Source organism: Calliphora vicina, chromosome 1 (assembly GCF_958450345.1).
Source record: "Calliphora vicina chromosome 1, idCalVici1.1, whole genome shotgun sequence".
Lineage (NCBI taxonomy): Eukaryota > Metazoa > Arthropoda > Insecta > Diptera > Calliphoridae > Calliphora > Calliphora vicina.
Genome location: NC_088780.1, coordinates 125,602,085 through 125,619,828, shown reverse-complemented (window position 1 = coordinate 125,619,828; position 17,744 = coordinate 125,602,085). Strand labels below are relative to the sequence as shown.

The following is a 17,744-nucleotide window of genomic DNA, read 5'->3' as shown; positions in this document are numbered from 1 at the left end:
ATATCTATATATATTAGAGTTTGTTTGTGACTAGGTCACTTCATTCGATTTTCGGGTATCATCATTTTTATGAAGGTTTTTGCTCAATTAAAAATAATGGCGTCCTTTTTTTTTGAAAAATTTTCACTCCTTGTGGTGGTTCAACGCACATAAAGATGCGCATTTTGAGCACATTTTTCTGTAGAGCAATTGTGAATCAAAAATTAATACAATTGATGTCTTTTGAATCCTTAAAAATAGTTCCAAATTTCATAAACAAAATAAAAAAAAGTATTTTAGATTTTTTAAATATACACGATGAAAGGGCATTTTAAGCTTATCAAATTAGTAGCAATATTTCCTTTCTATCACAATCCGTATTGCAACGAAAATCTGGAAAAATATTTTTTAACCGAATTTTTTTTTCATCAAAAAATTTTTTTTGTCATAAATTTTTTTCCAAAAATTATTTTTAAAAACTAAAAAAAAAAATTCCAAAAAAATTTAAAAAAAAAATTTGAAAAAACTTTTTTAAAAAAACAATTTTTAAAAATAAATTTTAAAAAATATTTTGAAAAACTATTTAAAAAAAATAAAAATGAAATTTTGTTTACCTAAAAACATTTAAAAAAATTTATTTTAAAGTATATTTTTGTGAAGGGTATATAAGATTCGGCACAGCCGATTATAGCTCACTTACTTGTTAAAACATATTTGTTTTCTTGAGCACATAAACACAGATTTGAGTCGTTGCGACATATCTTTGTAACAAAAAATTTAGCAAAACAAACAAAAATGGAGTACATACTTAGAAATTTCTAACTTGACGGGAAAAAGAAAATTGGTATTTTTTCTACTAATAGTAGTTTTTTAATATACATACTAAATTATTCAACTTATTAAAATTTTGCCAACAATTAAGGAAAGAATCAAGGAAATTAGACGCATAGGTACTTTTTTTAGTACTTTTTGATTATTTTACAATAAAGAATCCAAAGGGAGCAATTAATGGTACTTTTTGAATATTTTATAATAATGAACTTAGAGTTATGAAATTAGGCAAATGTGAAATGTGATCATTTCGTACAAATAATGACTTTTTCAATGAATAGTACTTTTTGCTATCTCTATTACAATGAATTTAGAACCTGAATTTGGAACATTTAATGCTGAATGTGTTTGATACATATGGTCAATTCCACGAGAATGATAACCACGACTGAAAACACAAAAACCCTTGAAACTTTTATTCAATATGATTTGAATAGAAGAAAACAATAAAATTTTACTATGTGAAGATATATGTATGTAGATAGAGCTTATTACAATATTTTAAGGGAAAAAATGATAGTTTAAACTGACTGTATTTAATTTTTTAATTAAACTGGTATGTTTTAGACTAAGATGTCGGCGAAAACTAATATTTACAGAATATATATGAGGAGCCGCAGAACAAAAAGTACTTTTTCGATTTTTTTTCGTATTTTTAAAATATTTTTTACTTCTAGAAAAAATCTATTTCTTAAAATTTTTAAATTTTCAAAAAAGTACCTTTTATTCTGCGGCTCCTCATATGGTTATACTATAAGAGAAAAATCTGTCGCGTACGATATTAAATTTTATGTATTATAAAATCATCAAAAGATGGTTTTTATTTAAACATGACTGATTGTAAAGGAAAAATATTTATTTTAGTGTAAGAAATTAAATGAAAAAATAACATCGCTTACGATTCGCAAATTTACGCATATTTTTACATGTAGCTCAAAATTACTTCCGTCTATATTTGTTACAACAATGCTTCGAAAGTACTAATTATTATTTTTTAAATATAGTACAATCTGAATGGAACATAAAGACCAAATTATTTTTCAGATACTCTTATTTTTGCAAAAGGATAAGATCCTCAACGAATTTATAACGAATTCTGAAACATGAAATTGGACACATGTGGTCTGAAAGAAAATTGAATTGAAATTATGTACACAAATTGTTTTAACAAAATTACTCAAGGGGAACAATAGTACGTTTATTTTATTCTAAAGATAAATATTAAATTTCTATGTTCATGAACCTATTCTTTATTAAGTCTAAATTGAGGAATCCCAGATAAGTTAATTTGGAATTAGTTGGATTCACATAATACATACTTTATGGTGATTTACCAAATATTTATATCTATGGAATCAGCTTTTGATATAAACGCCTCAAATCTAAAGTCACTTAATAATTAATAATGTAAGATTAAGACCACTAGCATACTTACAGAAAACATACGGAATATAATAAATTACAATTGGTGTTGCGAAGCAAACGGGGTCAGGTAGTGCTCGTATAAAGTGGTATCTTAGAATTGGAACCATTCGAATAAATAACTTTCAAATACTCATTCGGCCAAAGATTGTCAACTCAGAATCTATAACCAAATTTGGTTTCATAAGCAAATTATTTATAACAGTTATTTTTGTAATAACCATTAATAGTGATACTGTATAAATTACACTTGTAGTTATATTTGCCACCATCATCATGTGCACATTTTACATATACAATAACTTTAAAACACACTCCGCGGTCGTATCTACACAGATACCAGATACGACAACGACTGCTACTAATATGATGATTTTTTATTCAGTTATTACTAAATAATGGTTTAAAATACTAAAAATAACAGTGGCATAATAACCAAATTTGTTTGTATATTATTCAATTTAAACGTATCGGTCGACTAAGCAAGACGTCAATAACGGTTAAATTTAAATTAAAAACAAAAAATTAAATAAAAATAACATAAACCAAAGAAATTCGCCAAATGTTTAATACAAGTCTAAAAGGATGTCTATTCATGTACTATATCGTAATCGTTGTCTATGGAAATTATAGCGTGCAAAGTGAATATTTATATAAACAAACCATAAATCCTAATACACCCTCGATGATAGAAACCATAATGCATGACATGCAACAGGCATTCTGTTCGATAACTAATAATACACAATTGTTGAGACAAATGTATGATTTTGAAACGGCAAACACGGATATTTCAACGTTACTATTTAAATTGCCAATTAGTGAAGAGTGTCCCGAATCAGAAACGCTGATATTAATGAATCGTCGCGAATTTATAACGCCAACATTTCCGAATCTCACCAACTCGTACATGACTTTAAGACGTTTGAAAATGACAAAAACTCCGTTAGTGGATAATTTAGACACAAATCTTAAGGAGCTATTGAAGCTGGAAATGGAAAATATTGTTCAGAATTATGTGACTGATGCATGGGCAAATATGGGATTGGATGGTTGGAAGGGTGATATTACAGATTCACATATTCCCGTAAAACATAAGTAATGAACATTTAATGTTAATTTTAGTTAATGGTGAATAAGTGTGTCTATGAGTTATAATACTTGATTATTAATACTTTTTACGAAATGTGGTATATGATGGAATATTGTTTAGTTGATATTTTTGGCATTACATGGATATGTAGTGATCCTAATCGTGAAAAAGTTCCCGGGAATTACTAAAAAAAACTATTCCCGGTAAATTTTTAATTTCTTTATAAGTTTTCTTCATAATGTTATACTTATAGTGTTAGTATTGTTATTGGTATGTATTTATTGCAAATCGAATGATTCGCCAATCGAATTGCGATTGAAATAACCGATGGTTTTTCACCCCAACAAAAAAATTTCAGTCATAACAGAAAAATTCGTTTACATTCGTAAACATCCAACCTAGAGTGTCCAAAAAACCGGCAAATTTAAAAAACCGGTTTCCGGTTTAACCGAAAAAATGTGTTTTTGAAAAAACCGGTTTTGATTATTATCTTTTAAAAAAACCGGTTAAACGGTTCCGGTTTTTGTTTTCAAAAAAACCGGTTAACCGGTTTATATTAAATTTTTATTTAATCTGAAAAAGGTCTCCTTAAATTTATTTTTATTTGTGGACGTTAATAGGAAATGTGTTAAGAATTGTGTACTAAATCTTCGGAAATTTAGCATTATGAATTCTTTAACATGTCAAATTCTATAATTTTTTTATAAAATAAATCAATACTTTTAAAAATGGTATCAAAGTTTTTCATAAATATGCTTGAATGAGTTTTAGAAAATATATTTCATTAAAACCGGTTAACCGTCTTACAAAAACCGTTTTGCCAAAAAACCGAAAATTTAAAAAACCGAATCCGGTGGAGTTTACAATGATGAAAAAACCGGTTGACCGGTTTTCGGTTTTGGATACTCTAATCCAACCACCTTTCAGTTTTGCGACTCGTTCTGGCGCGTGTGTGAAGTACACCAACCGCGTGTCTTTTAATTTGAATAAACCCTGGTAGAGACCATTAAAACTCATTTATACTGGTGGAGTAACATTTATAATGTTACTCCTCAAATCGTAATTGGTGGAGTACCATTTATAACTCGACGTATGAACTGGTGTAGTACTCCACCATCTTATCACTTATGATTTTAAAATCAAGATTTAAGCATCCCTGCTTCGTATATGAAGAAGTGCGATAACCTGACAATTTGTGAGTCGTTATACTCTGCCAATAAACTTTAAATAGCAAAAAGAGTGAAAAAATGGTAACTGTTATTAAGATGAACCACAATTGACATTGTTTGCCTCTCACCAAAGCATTACAAAAACAACAAAAACTTATAAACGTCATAATAAATTATGTAAACAAAAATCCTATTATAACTGTTAAATTACTGTTATAACTGTTGATTATATGGACTAGTTATTTTCAATATCTGGTCAAAACACAAACAGCTGAAAAAATAAAATAAATTCAGCACGCAAGTTTTGATTTTAAAGTTGGCCTATCCATTTAGATTTGCTTTTTTAATAACATCATTATAATTTTTAAGTATCTTAATAATTTCTTTAAGAACTTAAAATTTAAATTTGTTTTTGTTGCACAGGGAAAATAGTTTCGGTTGTATTAACTGACTTTATTGCTAGTCTTTGTTGGGTTGGCAAAAATTCGTTACTAGTGTTGCGATTGACACATAGCAATTTTCTGATTAGGACCCCAATTCATCCAAACAAATTATATAACCATCGATTTAATAATATTTAATATCCGGTATAAAAATGTATACTTCCGATAACATCGTACTTAAAATCGGAAGTGCCATCCATAAGGGTTTTACCGAAAGTATAAATAGTATTGTATTAAAACATTGCATTGTATTTACGTCACCATTAATAGCCCCTGGGAAATTCTAAACTTTCGCACAAATACAATGGTTAAAAATGGCAACGAGAATTACATTAGTATATAAGTATATAACAAATTCTTACGCTATATTTGTTCGTTTCTTATGTGGAATTAATTCTAGTAGTGATTTGAATATTTTTTTTCTTTTTCAATATTATTACCAGAACTATAGCAAATGATTACCCGCATGCTGATATAAATAAAGACCTAAATAAGGGACAAGCGAATGAATATTTTCGAGATATCACCACCAATACGTTGATGGAGAACGCTGAAGAACTGCAACTGCGAAAAGAAATGGATACAAATGTTTTTATAGCCAGAGCCAACGATCCATTTGGCTATTCAACAAAATGGCAAATGAGGTAAGAATTGATTTGAGATTTTGAATAAAAAACATACACGTTATAGAGAATTTTGAGAAATAAATTCTATCAGGCATCACCAACAAATTGGCTCTAGGTCTTCCAATTTTGATCATATTCAGTAAACACATTGGACATTTATATTTTAATTTTTTTCCAATTTCAAAAAACTCGTGATTTAAATTGTATATATTTACATATTAGCATCTTTTGAAGCTGATGTCGTCTTTTATTGATTTAACATAAATTATTATGTCTTCTTTAGACTACATAATTAAAATGTTTTCAAATAATCCTAAAAAGTTTTAAATTTACTAAACAACCAAATTAAAATTTGTATGTGACGGGAATTCCTACTATTTTTAATGTTATGCAGTCTGAAGAGGCCATAGTTATCTTTTAAACGCTTCTTAAAACGACATCAGGTTCATCAAATTCAACTATTTAAAGAACAGCACATGTGAATTTTCATGAGTTTTTCTACATTTAAAAAAAAATAACAAGAGTGCTATATTCGGCTATGTAAAATCTTATAAACCCTTCATAGAAGTATACTTTAAGATAAATATTAAAAAAAAAATAAATTTAAAATTTTAAAAAAAAAATTAATTTTGTGTAAAAAATTTATGGTGGAAAAAAATTTTGTGAAAAAATCTTTATGAAAAATAGTTGAAAAATTTTGTGGGCCGATTTTAAATAGCAACCTATAGCGGATATATTGATGTATCAATCATGTATGAAAGATATTTGGGGGCTTCGGACTTCGCTATCTATAACGATCCGGTATTTCTAAAAATACCGGAAATTTAAAAAAAAAAATAATTTAACAAAAATATGCTACCACATTATTATTATTATTTAAATCGAGTAATATAATAATTTGTTTGTTTTTTTTCTATAATTATTGTTGATTTTTTCAAATTCTTTTTAATTTTTACATTACGGTTGGGGAACCGTTATAAATAAGAAAATTCAGATTAATAACCCAGCAAAAAATAATGGAAGTGCATCTTTACATATGACATTTTAATCACATCTAAAGTTGCAAATGAATCTTTTCTACCTCTGAAGATGTGATTTTAAATATGGGTATTTGACACTGAATTATAAATATTTCGTTGATGTAATTGTTTCCTACATTTTTTGAATTTTATAAAATTTATTAAAACCTGTAAAAATTGTTATACAAACAATTTTTACATTTTTTAATCATTAAAATTAATCAACCATTGTTTCATAAATTTTATAACTAAATTAAAATCAGTTCATAAATGCTCAATTACATCTCTTTTTTTCTATTATTTATATTTCCATCCAAGATGCCAAAAAATATAGGTATCCACTACCTACATTAAAATAACACCTTAAAATCGAAATTTAATCGCATCGAAAGCATCGAATTTATTAAGTAAAAAGTTGTCAAAAATGAACAACATCCCTCCAATGACAAGCTAATGTAAAATTCATAGCTTTTTCACCAAAATTGGAAGTACATCAAGCATGCTATTTGTTGTGAAAATTCTGCATCTTCTTCCTCACTTTTTTTGCTGGGAAGTTATTTGTGTTATTTATTGTAACACTTTGTTAATTTTTTTCTACGCTTAGGTATTATTGCTAAGTAATATGTAAGTTTGGCCTTGAAGGCTTTGTATTACTTGAATAAATAAAATAAAAAAATTATACCTTTCTCCGAAATTTAAGCACACGTAGTGTTGTATTATACGTTAAATTAAAGCTACATTTCTTGGATAGGCACTGCCCCTTTCTAGATATTTACTTATAAAGCGTTTTTTAAAGATTTTTTTCGATTTTCTTCTAAAACTGACAAATATTAATTCCACTTTGAAAACATTTCGATTTTTTTTAGTTTTAATTTTTCTGAAGAAACAAAATACAGAATTAATTCCACTTTCCAACAGAATAAAATGATGCGGCAGGATTTCAAGGTTTAAAAATCTGTGGTCCTTTTGACCACAAGTCGATTTTTCATTAGAATCATTTTTAATAGTTACATTTACATGCCAACTGAAAAAATTAACTTTTTCCCATTGTAAATGCATCTACAAACTTCAGTGCCTTTGTGCCACCAGTTAACGTTATTCATCATCCAAATATTTTACAGAACATGTTTCTAAAATCCTTAGAAAAATTTTAGAGAGGGGTCGGCCAGAACCTTCATATTATTTGGACCATACAATCTACAAAAAATAAAATCATATTTATCACATACCTTATTCGAAATTAATGATTCAACCAATTGAACTAATACATTTTTATATTTCATTTCAGAAATTCATCGAAACAAAACAAATACAAACGTGATGTTTTGCGTCTATACTCGATGATCAAATGTTCGACAGGATGCGAACCACTCGTGTACAAAGGTTACGGTTGCTATTGTGGTTTCTTGGGTGATGGCATACCAACGGATGGCATTGATCGTTGCTGTAAATTGCATGACAAGTGTTATGAACACAGTAATTGTATATCGTATTTGGAGTATTTTGTGCCGTACGTATGGAAATGTTATCGTGGCAAACCATTGTGTGCCATAGACCATGGTGAATGGGGTGGACCACAGTCGTGTGCGGCACGCTTATGTCACTGTGACTTGAGGCTGTCAAGATGTTTGCGTCAGTATGCTTGTCCTGGCCGCAGAGCGGTGTGTCATTCGTCTGTATCGAGAAGACTGCAGAATTTGTTGTTAACAAAGTAGATTAGAAAATTGTTGTACATATTTATATGTATTTAGTTATTTAGTTAATTGTTACGTAGTTTCTATTAATATATGTTTTTGTTTTCTATGATTAATTGTTTTATTAATTAGGTTTTAATTTAATAGTTTTTATTGTTTTTCTTTACGATAAACGTAAACTTTTCCTAGAGCCACTGCGTCCCTTTGAGGTACCTCCACCTGTGGAGGATGACGTTGAACTATTCGATTTAGTGTCCCGAGTTTCTCGATCAAACCTATGACCTAGGTCACATCCATTGGCCATAAATTCTCTTACACTTTGACATTCTTGTTGAAACTGTAGAATAGTTTTAAAAGTGGCCGAAGAGGTTTTTGTAATCATAAGAGCATTTTGACACATCCATAGGATTTCCCTTTGCAACTCATACGCGGTGCGTATTTGGCCCGATTCTATATTTCTCTTAATTGTTACAAAATCGATAGACCTTAGACATATTTCCTCTAATCTCTGGCCCGATGACTCGTCACTAAGTACTCTCTGAAGTGTGGCAGAGTATTTACTTGAATACAGAACATTGTAGATGCTGAGAAGAGACTTTTTGGAGGTTCTTAGGTCGCGTTCGTCACGATCACTGGATGCTGGTGAATTAGGTATACTGTCTATGACTGGCGTGGATGAATATCGTCGCCTGGATCGTTGATTTGTTGTGGAATGATCACTATGTGTGGTGGTGTCATCATCGATCATGGGGCTCTCCGAACGATCGCGATCGCGTAATTTACGCAAAGCTGTTGGTCGTGGTGTTAGATTGCCGCTGGCCGAGCTAATATTTGGCATCGCCATTTGCTGTATCGAATGATTTGGCATTTCGTCGTCAGTCTTTGCTTCATGAGGACTTTTACGTTGTCCCCGGCTGGTGAGTTTTTCATCTTTACGCGTTTGAACACTAATGTCTGTGGAGGAAGAGTTCTCATCGGTATCTGCAATTGATATAGAAGGTGGAGGTTGAATTTTAGGCATTGCCAACATATCGCCTACTTCGTTTTGCGATTCTACAGTCATGCTGTTAGCGGTTAGATGTTCGTTATTTTCCGTATCCCCAAGGAAACTTGACGAGTCTACTTGAATGGAGAAAAATAAAAAATCTGTAAAATTGCTCAATTAATTTCACTATCAATAAAATTTAACTTACCATTCATGCCATGTTCGTCTTTTGTCTCCATTTTAATTTGTCTTTCCTCCAGCTGTTGTTCTTCTTTTGGCTCATCTTTTTCTGTTTTTGAAATATTGTCGTGTTTAGTGTCTTCGACCATGGGTGCTACAAAAACACCGTCTTTGTGATCAGTTTTGTCTGACATTTTATTTGTCACATTTTCCCCCTGTGAAGACTCAGAGTTGAATTTTTCATATTCTTCTAACCTTTCCTGTTTAATTGCCACACTATTGTTAGAACTAGTTTCATTTGCGGTTTCTACTTGATCTAGTTCGTTTTTTGAATTTGCAGACTCCACCTGATCTTTTAAAAAATCCTCATTAGAGGATTCATTCATATTCAAACGATCCTTAGAAGATTCCAAAGATGCTACGGCTGCCAGTGGAATATTATCATTAGAGTCATCGCTCGATATTATTTCCACCTTATTTCCGTCGGTTTCCAATTTTCCTTCAGCCGATTTTTGTCCCGATAATGACTTTTCAACGGAATCCCCGGAATTTTGATTTATTGATGTGGTTTCATTGTTTAAAATTTTTATATCATCCGTCAGATCAGTGTAATTTTCATCTAGTTTGGGCTCAAGATCTATATTTTCATCAAGCGGGGTTTCTTCGTCTACACCTTTGAGAAAATCAACTTCTTCATTTATTACATCTGACACATCGATGTCTAGCTCTTCGATGTTTCCAATATTCTTAAAAACCTCCAACAGCTGTTGTTCTTCATTGGGATCTGTATCATCGATGTCGCCAGTTTGTAGATCTGCATTAGATTCTATTTTAGTAGCTGTTAAATCCTCTTCAATATCCATGGGAACGGACTCATTGTTGGAATCGTTCACTGCCGTGTTTTCCTCAATTTTTGATTTAGTTGATGTTATCAAATCTGTATTTTTAGCTTCTACTGGCAGTTGTTGTGCACCGGTTTTATTTTTTTCCAACAACATTGAAAGTGTAGGAGCCGACTGTGAAGGGCTTAATAGATTCTGTGCAACTGATGCTGGGGTTGGTATAGTATCCAGGGGTGGGCCACTTATGGGTCTTGTCAACATCTGGACAGCTTCATCATGCGATGGTATTAAAGCTGGCTGATTTTGATTTGGTATGGAACCACCGGTTAATAGTGTTGTTATAGTGGGCGCATTATTGCGTACAGAAGGCGATGAAACTACAATGCTTGTTGTCGGTGTACCTGTTGCTGTAGGCGATTTTAAGAGCGACGACAACAGAGGTGAAGTACCCGTTTGGATTTGTCCTGTATTATTATTGGCCGATTGTATGATGGTTTTTCCTGAGCCAATTATTTCCTCTACATCCATATCTACTGCTGTCGTATCTGTTGATGATTTTAGTGAGTTTGTTGATGAGGATGAACTATGTGTATTTGTACCTGTTCGCCAACTTCTTTGAAGCTCCTGTTTCTTTAACTCTCTTTCGCGCAATTGATTTTCCAATTTCATTTCCTCTATTCTCTGCATTTCTTGGTCCTTTTCCAATTCTTTCCAGATTTGTAGCAGCTGTTCATCGCCAATTTGTCCACTCTGTATAGTTTTGATTTCAGCGTACAATTTGGCATATTCCTGCGGGAAGGACAGACATTCATAAATCCACAGTAAAAATTATAACAAATAATATTTTTCAAAACTCACCTCCTGTTCTCGTCTTAGCTCCATTTTAATTTCTTGCATGCGATCCTCTGTCAAACGCCTGAGTATGGCTTCGGTGGGGGGTTCTACGGTGGCCGGCGAAGACGATACACTACTCTCAGATGAACGTTTCTTGCGCTTTGGCGTTTCAACGTCTTCCAATAGATGGCCATATTGGACAGCACAATTTTTTTGAGAAAACCAATCTGCCGGTCGTGACTGCAACGCTTCTTTGCTATTTCCGCAAACCACTTTCAGTGTACGGCTAACAGACATCCAATTTTGGTCACCACTACAGGCGACGGCCGAGGCCAAGCATAATTGTTCCCGTACTGACCATTTATCTAATGGCGTACGATTAATTTGTAAGCGCTCTTGTACACTAGTCATTTATTCAATGTTTTTGACTGTTTTCAGACACTTTATTTGTATATTTTTTTTAATTTTTATCCTTTTTTTCAAGCACGCAAATGTTTTTCAGTTTTGTTTTTCTATTAACCAAGCTGCCAGATATTTATTTACGAGTATTTTTTGACAGAGGTTCATAAAGTAAATAAATTATTGTGAATCGTTGGTAAGAAATGTGTTTCCATTCACAATAGAAACAAGTAAATAAATTATTGTGAATGTCTTGCAAAAAATGTGTCCCATCCACAATAACAAATTTGTTTTGTTTTAATATTTTTTTTGTATGTTTTGATGTTTTTAATTTTGATTTGTTATAATAAATTTAAATTATTACAGCTGTTTTTCCATTTTTAATCTTTTCCACTTCATGCGTCTATTTTGAAACCACACTTTAACCTGGAAAACATAGAATAAAAATAGATTTTACAAATAAGTACTGACTTTGTCTAAAGAGTACAACATGGGGATGTAGCTCAGATGGTAGAGCGCTCGCTTAGCATGTGAGAGGTACGGGGATCGATGCCCCGCATCTCCAAAATTATTTTATATTCTTATTTTTTTTTTTTTTAAATATTACCTGTCTTTCTGTTAAATCCAATGCCACTGCTATTTCGTATCTTCGTAATCTGGTTAAATAATTTGCATGTAAAAATTCATTTTCTAGTGCTTTAATTTGTTCCTTTGTAAATGCCGTACGTTCTTTGCGCGTTGAAGATACGGTTGATGATAAATTTGGTATACTATTATTAATGCAGCACGCTGTTTCAATAGAATCTAAAGGAAATAAAATAATGTAGAGGTTCATATATAGTATATTTATATATATATATGTATATTATTAGAGTTATAGGCCACAATTATAAGTTTTCAAATTGAATAAAAAAAAGTTATTGAAAATAATTGAAATCACATTTTAGTTATTTTTTGTATTTTTCAATTACGAAAATTGTACATTCAATAATTTTTTTATTAAAGTTCAACCAATAACGAAAATTGTATATTCAATTGTAAAATTTATCAAATTCAAAATTCAGTAGAAAATATTAGAAAATTTTGTTTTTGAGCACATGAATACTTGATTCAATTATGAAATAATTGAAACCATATCAATACGTAATATTAGAATTGAAACTGTTTAGGAAATAGTTTTTTCTGAGTTGATTCAAATATGAATTCAATACGTGATAAATATTTGAATTGAAACTGTCTAGGAAATAGTTTTTCTGTGTAAAATTGTTAACACTCCATCATAATTTTTAATTAATAATTTAATTATCATATAATTGGTTAAAAAAGAACTTTTAAAATTTAACAATGAGATCATCATATTAATCAATTTTGTGGACAAAGTCATTTTCAACAATGGATTAACCATTCGAAAATTAATGTATGTATGTATTGATGACCTGACTAAAAATAACAATAAATGTTTTCTTAAATAATTTTTTAATAAGAATTTTAAAAAGGAATTGACTTACAACACAATAACATAACACATTGCACGCACGGTGGTAAATTCCAGCCAAAAATGTTTTTTTTTGTTTTTTAAATATTTATAAAATGTTTAATAACATTTTTCTTAACACTTCAGAATATGCAGTATCATTATTATTTTGGTTATATAACTATATAGTTATTTATAGTGCTGTAAAGTCAAAGGTATTTTCCTGTCATATTAATATTAGAAAAATGTGATTTTTTTTACTTTTGAATCGAAGTAGCCTGGGTTTTTTTCTAAAAAGTTTTTTTTTTTTTACAAATTAGCATACATATGTTTTTATAAAACAGTTAGCAGTTAACCATTCCACTTAGTTATTACGGAGTTTTTGCGTGTTCTTTTTATATAAAAGTGAAGTGATTAGAAACTAGTTTTAAATCTATAGAAACTAAATTAAAAAAAAATTTGAAAGGCCAGTACAAATTAAAAGGGGCTATTAGAGGTTAAGTGTAAATTACATCCAATACTGTAAAGTATCAAGAGTAAGTACTATAAATTTCAGCTGCAATTATCTATCATTCCAATAACCAGATCGATTTCAGTTCCTTCATATTTTACACATTTTTTTGTATTTTTTTGGTCAATTTCAAAAATTATGTAATTTTACATTACAAGCATTACTATAATACAAGCATAAAAAGTAATAACTATTTTCTTTATATGAGAGGGAACATTCGCACGCGAATTTATAATGCTTTTTTTTGAAAATAATATGATAAAAACTAAAATCGGATGCGCGTTCCCGGTAGTTTCCTTAAAAAATATTATGTACTTCAATAATCCGCCTCTTTAGAATATATACTTATTTTTACACATGTTAGCACAGTTGTCTAGTGTATTTAACTGAAAAACGTGAAGATAGTGGTTCAACACCAGTCGAAGCCATTAATTTTTTATTCATACAGTGGTGTTCAAAACATTTGCAACTGAAATCACATTTTGTCTAATTCTTTATTTTTTTTTAACAAAGACTTCCAGTGTACTTTTTTTATTTTTTTATTAAATTCTGTTATTGCATATTATTTTACAAAAACAAACAAAATATTCATAAATTTACAACAATAAAAAAAATCAAGTTTAACGAAATTAGTCTAAATACAAGTGTTCAAAACATTTGCAACTCTTAAAGAAAATATTATACAAATCTAAAAATTTATTTTAATATTCAGTATTTTGTAGCATAGCCGTTATTTTTTATTACCTCTGAACATCTTTTAGGCATTGAGGTTATTAGCTTTTTAATAAAATCTTCGGGAATTTCATTCCACTGCTTTTCCAACTCGGCGAAAAGTTCATCACCATTTCGGAATACTTTATTACCAATATTCCGTTTTGCAATCATCCACATGTTCTCAATCGGGTTGAGATCGGGAGATTATGGCGGCCACGACATGACACTAATATTATGTTCCTCCAACCATACTTTTACAACCCCTGCCGTATGTTTAGGGTCGTTATCGTGCTGGAATGTCCATGAAAGTGGCATTTCCCATTCTGCATATGGAAGCATAACTGAGCTTAAAAGGTCTCTATATATTGTGGCCGTCATTGTATTAGTAATCCGGTGAATTGGGCCAATCCCATTTCCGAAAAACACCCCCACACCATAATGTTTCCACCACCGTGCTTCACTGTGGCGGTTGTATATCTGGGATTAAACTTTTCGCCTCGTGGTCGTCGAATGTAGGCTCTTCCATCTGAACCCCGGAGGTTGAATTTGGACTCATCGGACCATAGTACGTTCTTCCATTGCAGTTGAGTCCAATTTAAATGGGTGCGGGCAAAGTCAAGCCGAGCTTTTCTATTTTTTTCCGACACAAAGGGTTTTTTTGTGCATCTAAAACTTCTAAGACCATATTCTCGGGCTCTTCTTTTAATTGTGGAAAGACTGGCATCGATGTAAAGTTCAGTTTTAACTTCTCTAGCAACTGCTTTAGGATATTTCGTGTAAAAATTCTTAATTTTTCTGTCTTCTCTTACAGTAGTAATACGGGGTCTTCCTCCTTTGTGAGTTGTATGGATGTTACCACTATTAACAATGCGGCAAATTGTTGATTTTGGTACGGAATATTTTATGGAAATATCTTTTTGAGAAATTCCATGTTTAAAGTCATTTAAAACTTTGACCTTGAATACAGAATTGTATTTGTTTCCTGGCATTTTTCACAAAATTAATTCTTATGATGTTAGTGCTTCCAATATCTAATTAAAACTCTTATAGCAAAATAATTATTATGAGTTTTTTAATAAAATGCAAAGATCTAAATCATGAATTAATAAAAGGAATGCGATTACCGTTATTTCCTAGCATTTGTTAGTGTTAATAGTATAGTTAAGAGTAAGAGTAATAAGAGTTGCAAATATTTTGAACAGCTGCATTTTGAATACATCTTTTAAAATTAATTTTTTGTTGTTTTACTTTAACGGAATTTGTCTTTTTTTATATTTTTAACAAAAACAATGTATAATAGCATTAAAAAAATAAATTTTAGTAACGAAATGTGACTTGGAGAAAAATAGTCAACGAAAAGTTAAAATGAGATCTCAGTTCCAAATGTTTTGACCACTACTGTACATATCGACCACTTTGCGCAAAATTATCGTATGTTACAAAAAGAAAATTTTACAGGAGAGCGTTATTATTAAATTTCTTTGCTTTGGCTGGTATATTCAATACCAAATTTTAAATGAGAAACAATAAGCTATTTAGTAAATTAATTAGATTCTTGGTAGCTATATTTCGTTTTTCGCGATGTATCTGGGATATCCATGTTGTGCACTAAAACTTCTTGATATATTCATTATAAAATATGCAGAAATATTCAATAACAATTCGATGAATATTTTTTGGATTGTTATTTTCCATTAGCATTTTTGAAATCGAACAGCAAAATCATGAAAAAATTTGCGAATGATTTGGCATAAAATTCATTTAGGTACTTTAATTTGATATTTCAATAAGTACATCATACCTTTCTTAATTTCTTGCTCCAACTTCGTACTGCTCTCTTTTATTTTATTTTCGAACAAATTTTTTTCAACACCAACATTATCACACTGATATAATAAATTCCAATTGTTGCAATCATATGAAGTACAATTGTTGTAATTCTGATAACTTTGATTATAGGAAGTATAATTGTTACGATCATTAACCACTAAACGTTCCGTAGACGAACTAACACACATACTATTTGTGTTAGTATAACTTTGATTAAACTGATCCATATAATAGGTTTGTATATTACGATATGAGTCATTCACGGGAGTTCTGTAATTACTATTAAGGGAATATGATTGTTCCGAATTGTCACAAAAGAAAAAATCATCCAGATTATTTTGCATGTTAGCTGGCACTGGCTGTCGAACTAATTCCGTTTAAATTTGAATTCAAACTAAAAGATTTTTTTCTTAATCTTATTATGATGTCAACTATAAATTCTTTTCTTACAAATGAGTTTTACAGTTAAATGTACACACTTGTTTCTGATTGGTTGACAAGTTGAAGGGAGCAAGTGTTTTGATTGGTTAATATGGTGTTTCCATCAGACATACATACATATGGTAGCTGGCAAAGTAAACAAAACAAAAAGGCCATAAAGAAATAACAACAAACATTATTATTTTATTATTATATAAATACAGATGTATGGGCATAAATGAGATGTCACAATTATGTTTTTGTACTTAATATGTACATAATTCTGAATGCAATTGCTTTGACAATTGTGTGGTCGATTTTTTGTGATTTATTTTTTTTTGTCATATTTTATGAATATTGTTTGTTTATTTTGTGAAATATGATTATGATTATTACGGAAGTATTTTCATAATTGTTCTCTCACACACCCACCCACGTACCCATATACATAATCGGTTATTCCTAGTGTTTACTTAAAACATAACTCTCCCATATGTGTTTTTATTACTCTTCATAATTACTTCCTATTTGGAATGCACTTACTTCTACTATGTCTTCTACTTGTTTGTTATTTTCTATTTCAAACATTTGGAGATGCTTGCCGTTACTTAAAGGAAAAGTTTTAATGCGCCATTTGCTTAGCTTTTCAATCGTGGTTCCAACGATCAAATCATTTGCCGCTTTTTTATTATAAATGTGTGATAATTCTACATATGTGTGTGCAACTTTAGCCAATTTTCTTTCTTTTATTTTTTTATTAGTGAAATCAAAGATTTTTCTATTAGACATCATTTGTTTTGTAGCATATGGATCATTTTTATTTGAATGTTTTTCTACATCGAGTGTAGTATTTTTTTAAGGGGCACTATGTCGTGTGTCTTTGGGCATAATGAAAATAACATACTTTTTTACAACATGTGTATGTAAGTACATATTTTTATAAATTATATTCCCCAAATAATTTATACATAAGAATTTAAAATATGTATTTTATAGCATTATAATGTTTAAAAAAATTAATCATTAGCTTAGTGAGCAAACGTGCTGAGTTCATTTGTTTTAAAGAAAATTGAGATTTTAAAACAAAACGTCAGAATAAGTGAAAATCAGAGACCAAAAATAACTCATTCATATAATCAAAATACCCTAATTGTGGTCTATATTTTCTTATAAAAAATAAATCACTCAAAGTAATAATTATAAAGGATTTATTAAATAGTTTTTGTCGTTTTATACCTAAGGCTTTGGTAAGGGACAAACAATTTTAATTTTGGTTGAT

General features: G+C 30.2%; 3 protein-coding genes and 1 non-coding gene across 6 annotated transcripts; 2 read left to right on the top strand and 2 right to left on the bottom strand.

Annotated features, from left to right (window-relative positions):
- Nucleotides 1-2,765: 2,765 nt before the first annotated feature.
- Nucleotides 2,766-8,297, top strand: LOC135963781 (uncharacterized). The gene is made up of 3 exons (XM_065515762.1): nt 2,766-3,330; nt 5,381-5,581; nt 7,871-8,297. Exons 1-3 carry the CDS (start codon nt 2,795-2,797, stop codon nt 8,295-8,297), a joined length of 1,164 nt encoding a protein of 387 aa, XP_065371834.1. The 5' UTR covers nt 2,766-2,794.
- A 9-nt stretch (nt 8,298-8,306) lies between these two features.
- Nucleotides 8,307-11,640, bottom strand: Brd8 (Bromodomain containing 8). Of its 3 annotated transcripts, XM_065515761.1 has the most exons (4): nt 11,142-11,640; nt 10,883-11,072; nt 9,470-10,828; nt 8,307-9,398 (listed from the first exon to the last, which is right to left on the bottom strand). In XM_065515761.1, exons 1-4 carry the CDS (start codon nt 11,526-11,528, stop codon nt 8,440-8,442), a joined length of 2,895 nt encoding a protein of 964 aa, XP_065371833.1. In that variant the 5' UTR covers nt 11,529-11,640; the 3' UTR covers nt 8,307-8,439. The 3 variants fall into 3 exon arrangements, with proteins under 3 accessions (XP_065371833.1, XP_065371829.1, XP_065371830.1); XM_065515757.1 differs by having other exon boundaries at nt 9,470-11,072; XM_065515758.1 differs by having other exon boundaries at nt 8,307-9,395; nt 9,470-11,072.
- Nucleotides 11,641-11,810: 170 nt separating this feature from the next.
- btn (buttonless) lies at nt 11,811-16,389 on the bottom strand. Its single transcript, XM_065502597.1, has 3 exons — nt 16,017-16,389; nt 12,124-12,320; nt 11,811-11,942 (listed from the first exon to the last, which is right to left on the bottom strand). Exons 1-3 carry the CDS (start codon nt 16,387-16,389, stop codon nt 11,877-11,879), a joined length of 636 nt encoding a protein of 211 aa, XP_065358669.1. The 3' UTR covers nt 11,811-11,876.
- On the top strand, nt 12,009-12,081 carry TRNAA-AGC (transfer RNA alanine (anticodon AGC)). Its single transcript has one exon. It is a non-coding gene; the product is annotated as a tRNA-Ala (tRNA).
- Nucleotides 16,390-17,744: the final 1,355 nt, after the last annotated feature.

Bases quoted from the DNA above. Each gene is read 5' to 3' on its own strand.
- LOC135963781 (XM_065515762.1), top strand. From the start codon at position 2,795: ATGTTTAATACAAGTCTAAAAGGATGTCTATTCATGTACTATATCGTA. The intron at 3,331-5,380 runs GTAATGAACATT...TATTATTACCAG, and splicing joins CATATTCCCGTAAAACATAA to AACTATAGCAAATGATTACC. The intron at 5,582-7,870 runs GTAAGAATTGAT...ATTTCATTTCAG, and splicing joins TCAACAAAATGGCAAATGAG to AAATTCATCGAAACAAAACA.
- Brd8 (XM_065515757.1), bottom strand. From the start codon at position 11,528: ATGACTAGTGTACAAGAGCGCTTACAAATTAATCGTACGCCATTAGAT. The intron at 11,073-11,141 runs GTGAGTTTTGAA...TCCTTCCCGCAG, and splicing joins AGCTAAGACGAGAACAGGAG to GAATATGCCAAATTGTACGC. The intron at 9,399-9,469 runs GTAAGTTAAATT...TCTCCATTCAAG, and splicing joins AGACGAACATGGCATGAATG to TAGACTCGTCAAGTTTCCTT.
- btn (XM_065502597.1), bottom strand. From the start codon at position 16,389: ATGCAAAATAATCTGGATGATTTTTTCTTTTGTGACAATTCGGAACAA. The intron at 12,321-16,016 runs GTATGATGTACT...TATTTCCTTTAG, and splicing joins GGAGCAAGAAATTAAGAAAG to ATTCTATTGAAACAGCGTGC. The intron at 11,943-12,123 runs GTAATATTTAAA...TATGTTTTCCAG, and splicing joins TGGATTTAACAGAAAGACAG to GTTAAAGTGTGGTTTCAAAA.